The 20,585-nt window shown below is 40.2% G+C and overlaps 1 protein-coding gene across 1 annotated transcript in view; it reads left to right on the forward strand.

Moving 5' to 3' along the window:
* Positions 1 to 3,180, forward strand: part of ppil2 (peptidylprolyl isomerase (cyclophilin)-like 2) — a 46,930-nt gene extending 43,750 nt beyond the window's left edge. Inside the window, exon 20 of the mRNA XM_074671118.1 lies at positions 3,001 to 3,180. Coding sequence (XP_074527219.1) covers positions 3,001 to 3,103 — 103 coding nt within the window. The 3' untranslated portion in view covers positions 3,104 to 3,180. The remainder of the gene's footprint in view (positions 1 to 3,000) is intronic.
* Positions 3,181 to 20,585: the final 17,405 nt, after the last annotated feature.

Below are 20,585 nucleotides of genomic sequence, written 5' to 3' on the forward strand. Positions count from 1 at the left end.
CAAGTGTTGGTGAGAAAAGCTAGGAAATAATTCATTTTTTTTCTTTACTTACTTGAGTGAATATAACCAAAATTCCCGTTTATATTGTCCTGATAAGCTGTATTTATAGGGGCGTGGTCACACTGGCCGTCCGTACTGTGCCCAAGCATGCTTTGACCCTAAAGTCCAGTTTGTTTGGCCACAGTATACTATTCTGCTTTGGTGTGCTTCAGCACGGTACGCTTTCAGTTTGGCTTGTCTCGGCATGGCACACATTACAGCTTTTCCACTGACTAATTCCCAAATAACGGAGCTGAGCCATCCCACTTTTTGGCACCCTTCTGTAGGGGTGCCAGACCAAACCAATCCAATCTCAGAGGGTGGAGCTACAACACTGCAGACCATTAATTGGTCGAAGGAATCATCACTTACAGTGTGAAAGCAGCTGTATTTCTCCTGATGGCACATGGTCTTCTCTGAAACAAAACTTGATTATGCTTTGTATCAAAGAACCACATGCCAATCACATGGAAGATGAATTGCTGCATGTCTTCCATTGTTGCTCTTTGTTTACTGTCTCGTGTTTTTCTTCTTTGTTGGATTTATTAGTGGAGTACACTGTGTCACACTGCTGTGGCGTCACACTATTATGTTACTGATGCAGCTGTTGGCATCCAATCAGCCAACCTGTACCAAACCGTACTGATCTAAACCAGACGCTTCATGATGATGTAAGCAGGCAATGCGTGTGCCTGGTTCAAGGCACAGGGGGGCGGCAGTTGTGCTTGAGTATAGCACAGTTTGTATGGCCAGTGTGACCGTGCCCTAAGTTATATTTTATGACATGTTTTCACCTTTATTGGATAGGACAGTTTAGGAGAGACATGAAATTTGAGGCACAGAGAGTCAGTCCTGATGACTAGGAGAGAATTGCCGGAACTGGGTGTCGAAACAGCAACCACTGCAACAGGGACTATTCCCTCTGTTTCTATATGAAGTGTGTAGTGAAATGTTGAGGTCAGTGGTTCTCCAACTTTTCAGGCCGTGCACCACCTTTTACCTCCCCACTTAGCTGACGTACCCCCAGTGCCCGAAACATATAAAAAGAAAAGGTGCAGTCTTTAAAGCCACATACATGGTGTCAAGTTTAGAATAGAATAGAATAGAATAGAATAGAATAGAACTTCATTGTTATTGTAACAAGTACAACAAAATTGAAGTAACAGCAGCAATCAAGAAAACAAAAGTAATAAAGTGCAAAAAGGTCCACAAGAAAATAGATGATAACAGCTTGTCCATCATTGTCCAGTTCAGCCAGCCACCACCTCCACAGGGTCCAGGACTGAGCTTCTTCAGTCATGCTCCATCTCTGTCTCCTGTATCCTGTCTGCTCACAGCAGGTGAAGCTCTTTCAATGTGGCGTTGGTGTCTGATGTTGGCTCCGTTAGCCATGTCTGTGAATAGCATGATGATACTCTGCTCTGGTATTCCCTCTGTTGCTGGGTTAGCACGGCTAGCTCGTCCATCTTATTGGAGATAGATCTTACGTTCCCAATAACAATGGATGGAAGGACAGGTCCATGTCGTCACTTCTTAGCTCCTACCTACACCTGAGAATCAGCCCATCGTCCTCACCTCCTTCTCCTCACCTTGTGGGAAGACATCAGGCCTTACACCAGTTAGCATTGACATGCTACAGGCTGCTAACAGCTGAGTTCACATGGAAATAATGCAGCCATGGTTGCATTTAATTTAAGTTGTAATTTAAGTATATTATCAAGGCTACTGTTAACCCAGAACAGAATGTACAATAATGGGCCTAATGATCTCTGACATTATAATAACTGTAAGTAACATTATAATAACGATAATAATAATAATAATAATTGAAAGTTAAGTACGTTCGCTGAGCTATGACTAGCAGTCATTACTATGTCACAAAAATCCAACATTTAAATATTTAACCTGTTAGCCCTAATTAAAAAGTGTTTAAATTAATTATTCAATTATTCATGTTGTTATTTATCGATACAATATCAATAAATAATGATGCTCAACTGCCATTATACTTCCATAGCACACCCCAGGCGGCAGCTCGCGCACCACACTTTGGGAATCCCTGGTCTAGGTCAACACCCTTGTTAAACCCTTTTTTTTTAAAGACAATTTTAATTATTTTAAAGGTCCTTTGATAAACTGTTGTTGTTTTTGTTGATTATGGCGCCCTCTGTTGACAAAGTCTTTGCCTTCATCTTTCGGCTTTTCCCTTTTTCGGTGTCACTACAGCAGATCACTTGTGTCTGATTCACATTCTGGATGTTGATTTAGCACAGTTTTACATCCAAAGCCCTTCCTGACACAGCCCTCTCCGTTTATCCGGGCTGGAGACTGGCACCGGTAAGAAAACAGAGACATGTGACCCACTTGTGGCTGGGCAGGAACCATGTGGACAAAGTGATACCTCTTAAATAGCAGATTTGTCCCTCAGCATGTGACAGTATTTTTTTCTTTATCAAAATCTGACCTAATTCTTGTTATCGAACATGTAAAACAACAAGCTGTTCTTACACCGTGGTGTTTCTGTCACCACATTTTCTAAACCAGCAGAATGAATCAGGTTGAATATCTGCAGATAAAACTGAAAAAAAAGCAGCAGCAGCGCTGAAGAGTCTGTTAATCTTTGTTTGGTAAACATTTTCCTCTTTGTACATCCTGTTTGAAATAACTTCTGTTTTACGCAAATACATCTCTGGTCTCTTCAGACCACAAAGACATAAACAAACATTTTGATGACTGGGCCAGACGTCTAGTTTCACTTCCAGTCTGAAAAAAGAAACCTGAAAGGCAAATGTGTTGTTGTATAAAAGACAAACATAATTTATAGGAAGAAAGAAGCCGAGCATCAAAGCAGCACAAGAAAGAATATTTTAAAGGGACCAAAACCGACAAAGAAACAAGACGCACATACACAAACATTTGTGGAAAAGCAGCTGGTTGTGACGTTTTTTTATTCTTCCTCAGAAAACGTTCGGCTGCTGAAGATGAAAGCGGGCCGTCCACCAGCGGAGTGGTTGCAAAGAAGTCCAAAGGCAAGACCACCTTTGGAGACTTCAGCTCCTGGTAGCACATTCACATTCAGCGTTCAAAACATTTTGCTTTCATACTCTTCTCTTTTGTATTTTAGTGTTTTTTTGTCCTGTGAAACAATGAATTAAAATTTTCTTTTCAAAAACAGTTTGTTTGTTCATGCCTCAGACTCCATGTCCACCTGACACAAAGAGTATCGAGAGTTCAGATGTATCAGGATTGATTCAGAGGAAACATCGTTCAGTGTAGGCAGCAGGTTGTCTTGAATTTGTCATTGAAGTCAGCAGAATGAGTCTGAAACCATCTGTTTCCTTTCCTCAGCCCTGAGCAGTTTAATCCACGAGGCTCTAATCTGTTTTTGTTAACTCCTATCAGCAGACTGCCGGCCATTGATAAAGGTTTCAGGATATCTGAGGTGAAGAATGTCCACACGCGGCCTGACTCTGGGTTTAAATGGATTTTCATGTCACGTATACATCCAGCACCGCTTCTCAGAAAAGCCCTGATATAGATTGTAACAAAGTCAAGGAGGCTGCACATAAAAGATTCAACTCATGCCCGGTCACTTTGTTACGTCCACAGTGGTGGGTCGGTCATTTGAGGACACACTCCCACTCTCCTTACCTTACTTAACCCTTTTCAACGGTCTGATTTTTCCAGCTTTCTCAAAGCCTTTTAGTCTGAAATGACCACATAGACAATTCTGGAGAGCACTTCAGGGTCTGATTGCCTCAGCAGCACAAAAGACCTCAAACTCTGTCTGGTCCTAAAAAAACGCCAGAAATGCTTTCATTACCCGCTCTCAGAAATTACATTTTTGTTGTTCACTGTTGGAAGCATTTGAGCGTCTGATTGTTTTATTGGGTTGTTTTTGATTCTCAGCCGTGTCTGAATTAATTTGGCATTGTGCCTTTTTCTGTAATAATGGTTTTGTTTTTGGTAAACATGTATTTATTTATTGCCAGAGAAAATGAAATCAAATTGCTTCATTGTTTAACAATCCTAAAATCTAGAGGTATTTACCCAAGAAAACCAACCAATGACAGTATGGGACTGCCAATTCATTACAGGAATTACTGTTTTTTAGAATAGAATAGAACTTTATTGTCATTGTAACAAGTACAACGAAATTGAAGTCACAACAGCAATTAAGAAAACTAAAGTAAGAAAGTGTTTAGAAAGTGCAAAAAGGTCCTTAACAAGATAGATGATGACAGCTTGTCCATCACTGTCCAGTTCAGCCAGCCTCCACCTCCACAGGGTCCAGGACTGAGCTTCTTCAGTCATGCTCCATCTCTGTCTCCTGGATCCTGTCTACTCACACCAGGCAAAGTTCTTCCAATGTGGCGTTGGTGTCTGATGTTAGCTCTGTTAGCCATGTCTGTGAATAGCATGATGCTACTCTGCTCTGGTATTCCCTCTGTTCCTGGGTTAGCATGGCTAGCTCGTCCATCTTATTGGAGATAGATCTTACGTTCCCAATTACGATGGATGGAAGGACAGGTCCATGTCGTCACTTCTTAGCTCACACCTGAGAACCATCACGTCATCCTCACCTCCTTCTCCTCACCTTGTGGGAAGACATCAGGCCTTACACCAGTTAGCATTGACATGCTACAAGCTGCTAACAACTGAGTTCACATGTAAACAATGCAGCCATGGTTACATGAAGGATCTCCAAACAAACACAGGAGAAAAAGTAGTAAAAATATCACTGAAGACACAAAAAGTTTGGTGTCCATGACCAAAAAATGAGCCAAACAAAGAAATGATCCATTCCAAATACAAAGATGATGAAGAGCTGCTGCAAAAGGCAGCCATAGCCAACAGGGCGGCACCTAGCAAAATGGAAGATCCAAATTCAGATTGAAACACTTTACCTTGAGATAAAGCGCAAAATCTTTCCCTTTTGCTAAATTTCAACAGCAAACAACACAAGGAAATTTTACAGCCGACTACATGGGCAAGTGTCTGTTTTCCCTCTCATTCCCTGCTCTGTGATTGCTTTGGACCATAAACTTACAGTCCACCCACTCACATTAAATAAACTCCTTAGTCAGCTGTGCATGAAGTCATTCATAAATCGTTAAATCTTCATCCAGTCGTCTGACAAAGTAATCCCATGTTCAAAAAGCTGATGCAGCAGAAAGACTTTCCAGACTTTTCTCATCTATGAATAGATTTGTTTTATTATCTCTGACTGTTTCTGTTATGCAAAGAGTACAAAGATAGATTGAAGGCCAGAACAGAGATAAAGATTAAAACAAAATCTTGTTTTTGACATGTATATAGCAGAGATCCCTGAGCACCCTGGGTCTAGGAGCAGCTTCTACCTATGAAGAATGATTTCTATTCTTTATTATTCATGAATGTGTACGACTAGGATTTTGCAAACTCAAACACAACAGCAGACTTTTCTTCTATATAATCCCAAACTGTTACAGAGCAGCTCTGAACCATGTTAAAAATGCATCTGTTGTCAAGCAGGTGGATGCTCCTCTGGATCTGCAGACTTCACATGACAAACACGTGATGCAAGTAGAACGGCGTGTTTCTGGGATTAAATGTCGTCTTTTAGGGCGGTTGGAGCAGAGGTCCTCTTCTCTAAGTTAGCTTCGGCCTTCAAAACATGGAAGTGCCTTCAGTGTTTGGTCCACAGACACTCATTTATTCAGGTTACTTTTTACTCTTTCTGATAACTGGCATGTCTGTTGGAGATTATTCTTTTTCTCAACAGACATATATATTTTAATCGTGAGGTCAGAGTGAGTTTGATTGATAAAAAGCCAATACTCTCAATTTACCAGTCGATCTCTGTCCTGACCTTTACCTATGGCCACAAGCTGTGGGTCGTGTCCAAAAGAACAAGGTCCCAGATACAAGCAGCTGAAATGAGTTTCCTCTGTAGGGTGTCTGGGCTCAGCATGAGGGACAGGGTTTTCGGAGCTCGGACATCCAGGAGAGGCTCTGAGTAGAGCCGCTGCTCCTCCGCATCGAGAGGAGCCAGATGAGGTGGCTTGGGCATCTGGTGAGGATGCCTCTTGGACACTGGGACATTTTTCTCAGACTTTTAGAGATAAAAATGGGAATTCTGAGGAAGAGGGAAACTAAACCAGGTTTTTTCCACAGAATTCAATGATATACAGAGCCCCTTACGGGACATAGGCAGGAAAAATAGAAGTTGGAATTCTTTTTATTCTTTAACTTGATAAGCATTCTGTGAAAAATCCCTAAATTCTGATTATTATGTCAGAAATATTTTTTCCCATACTGAGTAATTTCAGAGTTCTATAAATTTAAATTCTGAAAAAGGAGGGAAAAAACGATTTCAGGACATTTTTAGTCTAAAGGCTAAAGGAGACCATGGATTTGAAGTGTTAGCTCCAACTCTAGAACAGTCTTTCTGAAAATATTCGTTCAGCTGTCTCTGATTTTATTTTTAAAAAACTTTTAAAGATGCATTTTTTTAAAGTAGGCTTTTGACTCTACCTGTGCAAAACAATGTTTGATTTTTTAATTGTTTGTAATCATTGCTGTTTGACTACATTTTTTATGGGGGTTTGTGTGCATGTGTTGTTATGATCTTATTTTATATATTTTTTGTGAAGCACTTTGTGACTCCGTTCTATGAAAGGTGCCATACTAAATAAAATTTACTTACTTATTTACTTACATCATCTCAAAGTACTAGTTAAAATTAATAAAGAAAAACTCATAATTGGGACTTTTCTTCTCCGAATTGTTGGTATAAACTTAGATTTTAAAAGAGTTTAAACTCTATCCTCGTGTCTCTTAACCTCTTCTGTTATTCTAAGATTAAAGTCAGAGCTTTTCTCCCAGAATTTTCTGACAGACTTTAAACTTTAAATAAAAAAAAAAGTTAAACTCCTGAAGGAAAAAATGTCAAAATTCTGACGAAAGTAAAAGATTTGACTTCAAAATGACAACTCTGTGATTTGGATTAGAAATTTTTAGTGTCCCTAATCCTCTCCTGTAGGTTGAGCTACAGAGTTTTAAACTATTTAACCGGAGGAATCAGAGGAGAAACCTTCATCAAATCTAAGCATGCTCTTGTCAGTCACTGAAAAGAGTCTGCCCCATGACGACAAGTTCTATCATGTTTTTTTAAGTGTACAAAGTTTGTCTTCATGTATGCTGTGTGCACATAGAGATATTTTCATCATAAGCAACAAAATCAAGCTTGAAGTTAACATTTAAGGAACAATCAAACATTAAAACAGACACTGTCAATAAAAAAACAAGACAAAATCATGTTGCTCCCCTCAGATCTAATGTTTTTTTTTTTACTAGTTAAGCCCCTTTTCTTTAATGATTATTCAAAAGAGGTGTGCCAAAATGATAAAGCTGATGTCGACAAAGCTTTGAGACATTAAGATTTTCTCATAAAGTCACTCAGACAGACTCTGAGGCATGAGAAGTATCTCAGTACTCAGAGTACTGTGAAAACTGAAATGATCCTCTGTGGACATGAACATTTCTAAGCACCTGCCGCACCTTGAAAATACTTTCATTTGTACTAATGCTTCCCAGGTACACCTTAAAAAGCAGGTGTTGAGGACAGCAAATATAAAAGCTTTCATTGTCTGAGAGGTGCATCAACAGAAACACCGGCAGGTAATTGCCTTAAATGAACCTGTGTGCCATCGTTCTTTATAAGATCCTTGCAGCCCTGGTGGAAACAGAGGTATTGGAGATAACACTCTTGTGTCACATAACACATAATTTATTAGACCCTCGGTTATCGCCCTTTTGCTGCTTCACTCGAGCCTCATTATTTAGCCGCGCTCTTGGCAGCCGCTGCCAGACTTTGGGCTTTTACCTGAATGAAAACACCCCTGAGTGTCTTCAGCGTCTCGCCTGCCTGTGTAAGATGAAGTTCTGTAAACACAGAGGGTGGGAAATGAAGTTTGTGCCCTCTGAAAGTCAAGATCGGGACCTACAAGATTATCCTGCTCACACATGTAGAGCTGCGACGAGCCGCGGCGTGATGGGACAGTCGTTTGTTTCTCCTCCTGTCCTGTCAGCACAGGCGGCATAAAATTACTTCCAGCAGGCTGAGAGTCACTAATTGAATGAATAATTGAAGTCTGTGGTTCCTACAGGCCTTACAGGGGTTATCTAAGACTTAAAGTGACAAGGAAGGAGTAACTTTAGGCCGAGCACTGCTCAAATAACCACACGAGCATACTCAGGCCGGCAGGGACTGGCTTTGAGATCCACTGGGTGAACACCGATCAGGAAAGGTTAGTCTGTGAGGTGTTTAATGAAGAGTTTTCCTCTTTTTCTAAACTTTGTGTAGGAAGCAGGAAGGCAAGCCAGTGGTTCAGTGTTTACCCTCCAGGAAACTTCTTCTTTCAGTGAAGATGAGCCAGCTTTAATGAGCAAGAAGAGCTGACCACGATAAAAGCAGTTATGAGGCACAATGTTCAGAGTTTTTATATGGGATACTTGAAATTATTGGTCCTTTATGCATTCAGTTTTATCTCATATAAAGGCGAAGGAGAGGACACATTCTTCATAAAGTAAAGTCATCTCCGTCCTCTTCAGCGCTGTAATAAAAATTGACCGGAAATCTCTCTCAAGAGTAAACGTGTGAGAAATTGTAATGTGCACCTCTTCATCCCTCACCTCTCATTCTTTTATTTCCATGCCTCCTTTTGAAGTCGACCATTGAGAACAGACACCGCAGAGGAAGAGAGTGGGCGTCTGCTGTCGAGTCAGTCAGCAGTCAGCCTATTACTCCTTATCTAGTTCAGCATCCTCCTACAGTCTGGGAATATCATCACCATTCAGCCTGTCAGTCAATGTGAGGCTTTAATTTATGACTTCAGTCTGATCCCTGTCTTTTTCTTTCTTTAACCTTCAATTCAGGGCTGTTTATGATACTTTTAAGAGGACATGTGACCACGCTGAATCATTAATATCTGTCATGAAATTTGGTGCAACCATTCATTAACCCAAGAGGAGGAACCCAGCCAATTTTGGTGATTACCTGACCTTGATTTCAGTGACATCATTAGACCAATATTCACATTTGAGGGTGAAATTCCCTGACATTGGATAGCTGGATTGCCACATGGTTCGGTTTGTGAGTCGTGTGTCTCATGGCTCATTCTCTGTGTCGTCCGTTTCACCCCTGGGTGCTAATAGTGTTCAGGTGGGAAGAAGGAATGAAGAGTGTCAGAGAGGCCTGAGGCTCTTCCTGTCACACACACACGGAGCAGCATGTCGCAAGGAGTGTGTGTCCGTGCTCTCTCCTTACTTATCTCTCTGTTAGCTTTATTTTTAAAAAATTTTAGTTTCTCTAGTCATCACTCTTTTCTTTCTTCGATTCAGTTTTTGGTTCCTAGTTTTAAAAAATGCTGATGTGCCCTTTTGGATCTCCCAGTGGTAGAAACAACATTTTAAAAAATGCATTTTCTCGTTCTCTTTAGCTGCCTCTCCTGTGGATAAAATGTGAAAAGGTGACCTCTGGATGCCCTTAAAGTGAACTAAATGTAGAAAAGGATGTTTGGACTTCCTTTATAGAAAGTAAAATGCAGCAAAGTGCTGTTCTCATGCTGGGTTCAAATGAGACTGGACTCTTTTCTCGGTGCAGGGTCTCAGTTAATGATATAAAATTAGCACGTCTAGACCTGCTTCTTTCACAAAGTGATATAGAGCCATATTGGTAACTTACTCTTACTTTACATGTTTCTTACTTAACGTTACTTTACGCTATGTTTCAGTCACTTAAAAATGCTGTGAGGAGGATCTGTTTTAATTGGACTGCATCGCCACCTTCTGGCCCATTGTCTCGGGCACACTGTCTTGAAGACATGACTTTTAATAAGGCGTGTGTTTGTTTTGGAAATGAAGATCAGAACAACTTTTTACCTGATACAACGCGACGAGGTAAGGTATTAATCATCAGTTACATAAAGCTACGGTTTGAAGCATGACAACAAGCAAACTGTCAGTATGTACAGTAGATTAGTAGCTGTCCATAGCAGCGTTTCCACCAAGCAGTTCGGTTCGTCTCGGTACAGTGCGCTTTTTGCGGCGTTTCCACTGACTTATCCCGGGAAAGATCCCCAAATAACTGAGACGAGCTGTTCCACTTTTTGGGACCCTTACGTAAGGGTACCAGACTGAACCTATCCAATCTCAGAAGGTGGAGGTACAACACTGCAGACCGTTGATTGATCAAAAAAAAAATCGTCACTTACCACGCGATGGCAGCTGCATTTCTCCTGGCGGCACAAAGACTTCTCTGAAACAAAGCTTGATTGCACTTAGTATTACAGAGCTACATGCCAATCACAGAGAGGATGAAATGCTGCATGTCTTCCATCTATGCTCTTTGTTTACTGTGTCTTGTTTTTCTTCTTCGTTGGATTTATTAGTGGGGTAAACTGTGTCACGCTGCTACAGTGTCAAGCTATTGTTTAACAGCTGTGGCCTTTGGCATCTGGCTTACACGCCACCTACCACGAGAGGGCACAGTTTACTGTGGAAACGCAAACAGGATCAGGCTTAACTGTACCAAACCGTACCAAACCATACTCAGCCGAACCAGACTGTTTGGTGGAAACGTGGCTTAAGTTAATCCTAACGTAACCTACCAGATCAGCAAAATAAAGGAGACAATGCTGTGAGAAAACAAAAACAAAGGTATCATAGATCTTTCCTTAACACCATCAAAAGAAACTGTTCTATGGTGGATTTTTGCTGCTTTAACATGCTAAGAGAAGGATCTATTGTAATTGGACTGCAGCACCACCTTTTGGTCCGGAGTCTCACACACACTGTTGTAAAGATGTGACTTTTAACCAGGTGTTCGTTTTGGATCTAATTTTCTTTATTTAAGACAACTTTTTTACCAGATACAACGCAACAAGATAAGGTATTTATCAGTACAGTTACATAGCACTGTTGTATGAAACGTGACAACAAGCAAACATGGGTACATAGTAGCAGGCTAATCATAGTGCTACTAGCAGCCCATTGCTGTGAGATGTGTCCGTAATGTATAACATCAGGGAATCCTGGTTAGCTATGTCCTGCCAGTAATCTACCAAGCAGAGCTAACATAACCTCACTCCTCATTTTATTGATACACTCTCAAGTTTAAACAGACTACTGCAGAATAACTGCTGCACGTGGGTTGGGATGAACATTATCACAAACAGTTTAGCCCCTGTGTTAGCCTTTAGCTTGGGCTGTGTCACTCTTCTGTTGAGCTTTCTTCTGCATTTGTCCTTTTTATGTCTGACAGTTAGGCTCCAGTGTCCACCATCACTACAAAATTGATCCCAGAAATTGGTTTCAGCAGAGAAAAACACAAATTTATCCTCTCACTGCTGAACTTCGTCAACCAGTGTGGAGACTCCAATCCATTCCTGCTCGGCCTAATCGGAAAGCTAAGAAGTAGCATTCCAAAACAACTTATATTGGTGCTGATAATCTCATTTTAAAGTGTGGATTACAATCAGGTATATCTAGAAGGGAGACTTTTGCAAGATCACAAGCTAATCACAGGTATTTGACACATACCTAGCCAACTTGTGCCGCTCTCCAGGTGCCCGAAAGAGAGTGAAAGTTGAGCCGAGCTTCACTATCATTTAGAAGATGCTTCATCTGTGCGGGTTTTTGTTTCCCTTTGGTTGTGTTTTCCTTCCTCTGTGCTATGTCCACTCGCCGCCATCAACACATAAAGTCACTTGCACACTTGGCACGCTGTGATTGGCTGATTTATCCACCAGTCTACTCTTCTCCCAGAAACATCCAGGCCAAAACATCAGCATACAGGCAGAGGAGGGGGTTAAGGGAAACACAGACACTGACACACATGTAAAGAAGCCCAGAAGTGATCATTGAGCAGGGTTATTCCTGTAAAAGTTGACGTTATTTTTGTGGAAAAGCCTGCAGACTCTACCTTTAAGACTCTGATTTCACTCTGATTCTCATGCTGCTCATACTCTCAGGTTTTAGCAGCAGCTTAAACAGCACATTTCTTTCAGCTGTGTGTGCCACATAAACAAAACCCAAACAAACCTTTAACCTTGAGACTGCTGCACCCTGAGGGACCTGCTGTCAACGCCAGAGTTCAGGCCTTTTTATATCCCTCCATCTCAAAATTACAACCATCAGCTGTCTGTCTGCTCTCATTCTGCAGGGCAGCCCTCCATTTTCAAATGTAGCTACCGTTTCATTGAGAATGTCCCGTCAGTAACAGAGATCACTTGTTTCTTTGGAACACGGGGAAATGAATCATCCGTCCTGGAAAAGGGAGACTCAGTGACTCCTAACACTCCCTTCCTCCCTGCTCCACGGCAGGGCAAAGGGTTTATTTGAGCTTCATGTCAGCTGTAGCTTTTTAATCTAAAACATTTATGATGTTTCACAGTCCAGGGAGGGATGCTGAAGTGAGCCACAGAAACTCTCCACCACCAGAAAAACTGAGATACACACACACACAGAGACACCACACCACAGTGTAAAGTGAATCTGCACTGATCATCTGAGGCAGTTTGAAGCAGATCAAGTCATGAGTTGCTCTTGTTTCACACTGCAGTTTCTTTGTGTTGTTATGGGAGTTATAATCTCTGAGTCTGTAGTGTTTCTGGTTTTATTTCGTAGTTCTTGCTCTCCCTTTGTTTGTGTTCCAATTATTTTCACCCCTGTCTCTAGTCACACCTTTGCTAGATCACCCTCTTTCTATTTCATCTGTGTGTTTTCCTTCCTTGGTTGGCAGCTATATCTTCCTCCTGTGTCTTGTTGGTTTCTTCTTTGGATTTTCGTTTCAGGCTTTCGTCATTAAACCCTTTTCATGTGTCAACCCCTGGTCTAAAAATATGAAGCATATGTGGAAGTGTTAAAAACTGAAGGTCTTCAAGGTTTCACTTGAGGCTGGCAGCAGAAATACTGGAAGCTACATACACGCCAAAACAACAAAAAAAAAAATCTAATACTTACAGCAAAAATAAACATGTTTACAGCCTGGTTCAAAAACATGGTTTGGGTTTTAATGGCTCATTTCTCTATGAGCACACGTTACATTGGGGCTGACTGATTTGACTGACAGGTGAGCACCTGTAGCTGTCTGCAAAGATGTTAAAAGGCCCGCCTCTTGTCCTCAATTAAAATTCAACCAACGGTAGGTTGAGTCAGCATTTCCAAAATGTCCAAATGTTCAAAACTGTGTACCAGGAACAGATGGGTGATGTTATGCAGACTAAATGACAGATTAGAGCATTTGACACACTTATATCAGTGATGTTTACTCCATTTATACGTAGTTTGATCAGGAAATTAAAACGTATTATTTTAAAGTTTTGTTTTTTAGAAAGTCATGTTGATTCTGAAATCTGGACCAGAAACATCTGATCTGGTTTAGAGGACACCCTGTATGTTGGAGTCTATGGAGATGGGTTACATATGTGGAATCTTAATGAACAAAGATGAAAAATATGTTATTTTATTCTTACACAGTGTGTTCATAAAGTCTCTTCACAGTTTAAAAAATGTGTTACAAAGAGAGATCTGCCGTAATGGTACAAGAAATTAATGGAGACAGGGACATTGTTGGATAAAGGGAGGAGTAAGAAAAGTCTTTCAGCCTTCAGCAACAAAATTAGTTCTCCTGTTAAATTAGTTAAAAACATTTATATCTACTCCTCATTTAATAACAATTTCCACATGTTTTTCTGTTCATTTACTTTTTGAATAATTGTTTTAAATCTAAAGAGAAAAAGTGCTACAAGTTATTTGGCTGCAAGTGCTGCCATTAAGTGCAGGATTTAAAAATATATACATATAGTTGCCACATAAATTGCTACAACAATACACTTCAACATTCAACAACATTCAGTAATTAGTGCTGAAAATTCACCAAGAGCTGGGTCTGAGACCTTCTGACTCATCTACCCCTGAGGACAAAGAGTAGAAGGGTCAGACTAAGGGCCTAAGTGTTCCCTGAACAGATGAGTCTCCAGACATCTCTTAAAGTAGAAAGAAACTCTGCAGATCCAATAGAGTTAGGTAATTCATTCCACCATTTGGGCACAACAGAGGAGAAGAGTCTGGCCAGAGATTTGGAGCCGCACTGGGCCGGGAGCACCAGGCGTCTTTCACAAGCAGAGTGTAGTGGGCGAGAAGGTGTGTAGACCTGGATGAGGGACCCCAGGTAGGCAGGAGCCATTCTTGTCAATGTTTTGTAAGCCAGAGGAAGAGCTTTGAATTTGATTGAAGCTGCAACTAGAAGCCAGTGAAGTGAGATTTACAGTCGGGGTGACGTGGTGTTTGGGGCTGGTTAAAGACCAGATGTGCTGCTGCATTCTGGGTAATCTGCAGAAGTTTAAATGGACACACAAAGAGGCTTATACCAGAAGCTGTGTGGCCTGATGTGTCAGGTAGGGTCTGATCCTCCTGATGTTATAGATGAAATATCAACAAGATCGATCAATCGAGGCCACATGAACCTTAAAGGTCAGCTGACTTCTTCCAAATTTTAACTATGAGGATGTCAGAAATCTGGAGGAAGAGTCATTTCTTCGTGTTTGACAACAACACTGACACACAGAGTGGGGCGTAAGAATTCTTGGAGGTCATCAGTAGGAGGCGCAGATATGGCCTAGTGGTTAAGGTGGCACGCTCAATGAGGTTAGCCCTTAGATGGTTCGAGTTTGAATCCAACGAGTGGCTGCTTTCCCGCATATCACTCCCCACCCTAACTGTGTTCCCTGCTCCATTCACTGTCCTGTCCTCCGAGATTAAAAGACACAAAAGACCAGAAAACATAACCTTTGAATTAATGTCATCAATAGATGCTAGATCAGAAGCATTTGACACAAGAAACTCTGAAACTAACTAGACATCACTTCCTGTTGGATGTTGAAAAGAGGTCCAACTCTTCCTCTATTAGCTTTATTGGCTTTGAATGGCATTAAAATCGCACAAAAAACGTCGGTTGAATAAGACTTTTATAAAACCCTTGGAGGAAAACCGCTCATAGTGGCTGGTAATGTAACAACTAAATGATGTCTAGTGGCGCTCTCTTTATGCAACTCTCAGTCCTTTGAGCTGGAAGTCTTCAAGCGTTTGATTTTGAACCCTCTGTCTCTCCATATCACTGTTTGCTATGATTAAGGTGATGCTAGCACCTCTCGATCACTTAAATGTTTTTCAGATGCAGTGAAGAAGCACATCTTCTCATTTCACATCACATTTCACTGAAGTTGATCTCTGTTAGACGAGCCACTGAATCATACGCAGCGACACCGGGGACTCATCTGTGTAATGAACTGTGACTGCGGTTTGGATTTGTGTTTACATTCTGGTCCGTCTGCTTTTCTTGTGAAGTCTACCACTTTAACTTTCTCTGAGGAGATGAAATGGTAAACAGAGCGGCTTGATGCTGAGCAACAAAGAAAGCTGCTTGTGTTGTGTGTGAAAAGGACAATACAGGCAATTTGTCTGCTTCTAAAGTACGACATGAAAGAGTTTGAAATCAACCATGTTCCTTTTACCAAATGTGATTTAGCTGCTGTTAAAAAGCCTCAGGAGAGTCGTCTAAATGGCCTCTGATGGCCCAAACACGATTCAGCAGACCTCTCCACACATCAAACACAAGAAGATCAAACAAAGTCAACCGGACTGAGACAATCAGCAGATAGAAGTTTTACAAAAAGTCTATTCTTTAAAATCTCAAGAAACATCTTCATCCTAACGTGCCCTGACTGCAGGACGGAGCAGCTGATTGAACGCTCCTGTTTCTGGAAAATCAAGAATCAGAGCTCCATTTCTTGGTGCCAAAGCTGGAAATATCCACAAGAATTGGGCAGGAAATGTGCAACGAGCACAGATAACATCAACAGACCTGTTCAGGTTGTTAAAAACTGACTGGCACAGGCTGAGTAAGCACTGTATCAACATTTCCCTGGAATTGTTTTTGAAGAACATGAATCACGTCAAGGAACCTTAACCCGGTTTCTGTGTCTACTAAAAATAATAAGGTGGTGGAGGTGATTGCATAAGAGGAAAAGCAGGAAATTCCCCTCACACACACACACAGGAAAACACACATTGGAACGCACAGCGACACATATTCAGAGATATTTAGCATTCTATTTAAGGTAATGCAATGATCGCATCAGTAAATCACTTTATATCACCTCATAACACCATGTTAACACATCTGCTTCAGGAACATTTCAAGACATCAAAAAAATATTAAGTTGAATCCTGCAAAAAGGCTGAAAGACAGTCTGTTTTCAAGGACTCTAACACTTTAAAGAGGCTATTCAAACTCATGTTCCTAGCGTGCACAGAAAATCCCAAATGGAGCAGTGGAAAAAGCTCTGCCAGGGATTTTGAATCTCATTAAAAATATTAAATGCGAGAGCTTGTAAATGTGATGGATCAGTGGTTTTTCCACCCTGATTGTTGGTGTTTTATATTCTTAGACGCTTTGAAAGGTGTTAATGTTTTGGCCAATTCTTAAGTCTGGCAGTGCGGGTTGGTTCTGGGAAAGAAATTTGTTTGTTATCATGAACATATTGTGCTTCTTTTCAGATCTGTCTTTGAAATCTTGGTCAGCCAGGTCTTAAAATATTTTGAGCGAATGAGCCAAACCCCACCCAGAGCTGCTCCCCATCCTGAGAGTCTGGGATCAGATTGGTTTTATCAGCTCTAAATAAGGACCGGAAGATCAGAACAGCTCTTAAAAACATCCCCTCCTGTCTCACCTGCTCCTTTCAGAGCTATAACTACTAATGTGACAGCCTCTCTTGTTAAGTTGGTGCGTCAGCAGAAGCTCTGCGCTTGGAAACACATCTCAGCTTTCGATGACATCACTCAGCAGAGCTCTCGTTGGATGAAGCGCCCGTCAGTCCGGCGCCCCGGCCAATGGCTGCCTGTGTGGCGCCGGATGGTTCGTGTGGCAGATGCAGCGCTGTAGCCATGGTGACAGTGGATGCTGAGAGCTGCCACGACTTTGTGTAGGCCGAGTCTGAATGAGGATGACATCACTCAGGAAGACAGGAGGAAAACAACATCTCCTTTCTGTCTGTTTCTGCCCATGACGATAACAGCCAGTGTTATTTGGAGGCTGATGCAGAACCAAAGACGCGTTACCACAGACCAAAATACCTGGAAATGACATTTGGTTCTGTGCAGAGACGAGAGGACAGATTTTTATATTTTAAAATGATTGAACAGACAAGTGTTTATCAAAAAACTGTTTTGTTCGGTTCATTTTTGGAGTTATGATTCAACATTTCCGCATGTGCTGCTGATGTTTGAAAGTCTGCTTGTTTTTGAAATGATAAAACCTTAACAAGATCAAAAATGATCAAAATACACAAAAAAATTGAAACCTTTACTTTTATAGGAGCCATTTTTCCTCAGCTCACCTGGATTTAAGTCATTCAGGAGCCGCAAAATCTACTTTACCTTCACAATAAAGACAAACAGTGTTTAAAAAATCAATGCAAAATAAAATATAATGAACAATTATCTAACTTAGAAGTTTTTTGTGTTTTTAAAACTGTAAATGAGGAATCTTATTTTTTCATTTTCAATAAATTTTGCAAATATTTAAAAAAAGAAAAATGAAAAAAAAATCAACTTATTGAAATGTCATAGATATTGCAAATTAATGTCTTTCATTATGCTGCAAAATTTGCAAAATTAAAAAAAGAAAAGAAATTTTAAAAATGTGCAAAATACGTGCAAAAATTCCCATAAAATTTCAATTCCAAAAATTTACCAAAATTTAATTTGCAATACAAAAAATATATATATTTTTTTCGTATTAAAAAAAGGTAAAAAATTTGAATTTAAAGAATTTGCAAAAAGTTTAAAAAAAAATCAAAAATCTTGAAAAACAAACCCTGAAAGCTTCATTGCAAGAGGTAATGTGCATTTAGTTAAAAAAAAATGTTAATGCATGATTTTATTAAGTGTCAGTGTCTTTAACTATCAATACCCTCTGTTAGAAAAATAACAATTCTTTATTTTAATAATATTCTTTTAAAGCTCAAAGGACCCACTGCAAAGGAGTTAAAGAGCCCCATGAGGCTCCAGAGCCACAGGTTGAAGACCCTTGTTCTAGAGAGAAAAATCAAAAATATACTACAAAAAGTTTTCAAACTGTCAACAAAACTGAACTTTAGTGCTATATTCAGTGTTTTTATTTATTTATTTATTTTTTTCCCCTATTTTTATTCTTTTATGTGAACTATTTATGTGTTAATTGTTATTTTGATGTTTCACAGACTCTGTAATAAGCAGTGTAAGGATATTCATTGTAAACCATTAAGTCTTCAGTTGACTTATCAGCTTTCTGGGCTTACAGCTTGTCATGTTTTTACCCATCTTTGAAATAACCCAATTAATAACTATATTATGGGTTGTTAAACGGTCCCCAGAGGATGAACCCTTACATTTGTGAAAGTAAAATGATTTTTTTTTTCACTTTCTTGGATCAAAGTTGGTTCAGTTCTTTGCTTTAAAATGTCATCACATTGTTTGTATTGTTTTTTTTATGATATGTGGTGCAGATATTCATGGTCCCCTGAAGATGAAATGTTAAGACTTTGGTCGTCTTGTCCCTCACCACCTCTGAGGTGTTCACTGATTTAGATAAATGTAAAATGACGATAAACTTTGAACCCTTAATAATTATTAAAATAACCATAATAAAAGTGCTTTATATATAAAACTTAATTGATTGATGAATAAGACAAGTCAGTTTATGTATGTCATCAAAACTAACTTTTTTGTGGCCTATTTCAACAGTTTAATGAGTGATTTCTCTCCAAACTGCACCAGTAGTCAACAATTTTACAGTTAATATAATTCAACTACACCGTTCACAATGAACTCAAACAATACATTGACTAAAATCCTGTAAATTTTACAAAAATGTCCGAAAACTCTCCAAAAAGTTTTGAAAAATCCCCAAAATGTTGCCCTAAAAATCTCTTTCAAACTTCTGACATTTAGATAAATAAAAATTGAAAGAAATGGAGAATTATTAAAACTTTCCTGCCTGTTTGATGCAGCTGTTGTCAGGGAGGATTTTTACTGAGTAAAATGTATTGGTGTATTTCATGTTCTAGTACATTTAAACACAAACCCACTCATTGACATCACCATGTATTGTGTGAGTGTGACTGTGTGGCTGTTTTTGAACAGCATGCACACATTTCTCTTCCCCAGGTGATGAGGTTTGAACAAAGACTGAACCAGCGTTGTTGTTTTGATGCTGTGTACCTCATCCTCTCTGTTTCTCCTCCTCCTCCTCCTCTTCTCTCCCTCCTCTCGCCCTTCTCTCTGGCTGTGACTCACCGCTCTGGGGATGAGGGCTGGCCCCCCCTCCAGATGACATCAGAGCGCCTGAAATAGCAGCAGCATTAAAGCTTCCAGTCATGGGAGCCTGCTGCGAGGCCTGCAACCCCGGGCAGCCACTTCCAACTGAGGGGGAGACGGTGTGGGAGGGGCAGGGTGAGAAAACAAAGTGACAGAGGAGAATGAAGCGGCGGGAGCAACAAGTTAAAGGGGGTCACTGTAACGAAAAGCTTTAAGAGCTGATATCACATGCAGAGGCGGTGCAAAAAGCAGGGGAAGCCATTAGAATCTGTCAAAGAGAGTAATTTATCACTGTCTCCTTTATATTCAGAGCATTAAATATACATGCTACATATTGTAGCTGTGTAAGCTGTGTCGTACAGTAAGTGCTTTAAAGTAGATCCCTTTTATCCCACTCTCAAACTTTGTAGGTGTTATTTTCTACTTTACCTGACTTTTTAAAGCATTTCAGGTTGAGATTTTCTGTCACCTGTTCTTCCAGAGACACTGATTTATTCATATGTAGAGTGTTTTTTCATGAAGCGCTTAAGAGTTTCTTTGGAGTTTGCTCAAGCGTAAACTTCAGTTATCTTTATCTTTGAGGGTTATTTCTGGGATTCAGTGGTGAGTTTGAGTCCCTTTTATTCCTTATTGTAAAAAGCATTCGATTTTTTTAAGTATTGAGTATAATTTCAAAATCCAACAGCAACTCTGGGAAATACAACTGCCTCTCAGTGCAGCCAGCGGTCAGTGATAAACAACCTCCGGCCAAGGCTCCTCTTTCAGTGTGGTGCATTATTACCTGTTTTAAAAGCTATTTGAGAGTGTTTTCCGTTTAAAACTGAAGGGAAGTACTTCCTTTTTACTAAAAGGGCACCTGTTGATATCATTCTAGTCTCAGTTACACTGTCAACAGTAGGTTACAAACACATCTTAGCACTATAAACCACAGGCAGTACAATCCATGGATATGGTCTCTATGACATCACCAATTTGTTTCTGGTGCAGAGTTTTGAAGCCTATCGCGGGTGGTCGCATATAAAAATGCTGGCTCAACCTAACTTTAGTTGATCCAGAGTTGAGTTGAATTGTAATCTTAATGTCCTCAAGAAAATTGGGAAATTTAAACACTAGCTGGTTTTCTGTAAACTAAATCTCAAGTTACC

This window comes from Halichoeres trimaculatus, unplaced genomic scaffold, assembly GCF_033239565.1.
Source record: "Halichoeres trimaculatus isolate MK-OKI-2021-1 unplaced genomic scaffold, fHalTri1.1 fHalTri1_scaffold_5, whole genome shotgun sequence".
Classification (NCBI taxonomy): Eukaryota; Metazoa; Chordata; class Actinopteri; order Labriformes; family Labridae; genus Halichoeres; species Halichoeres trimaculatus.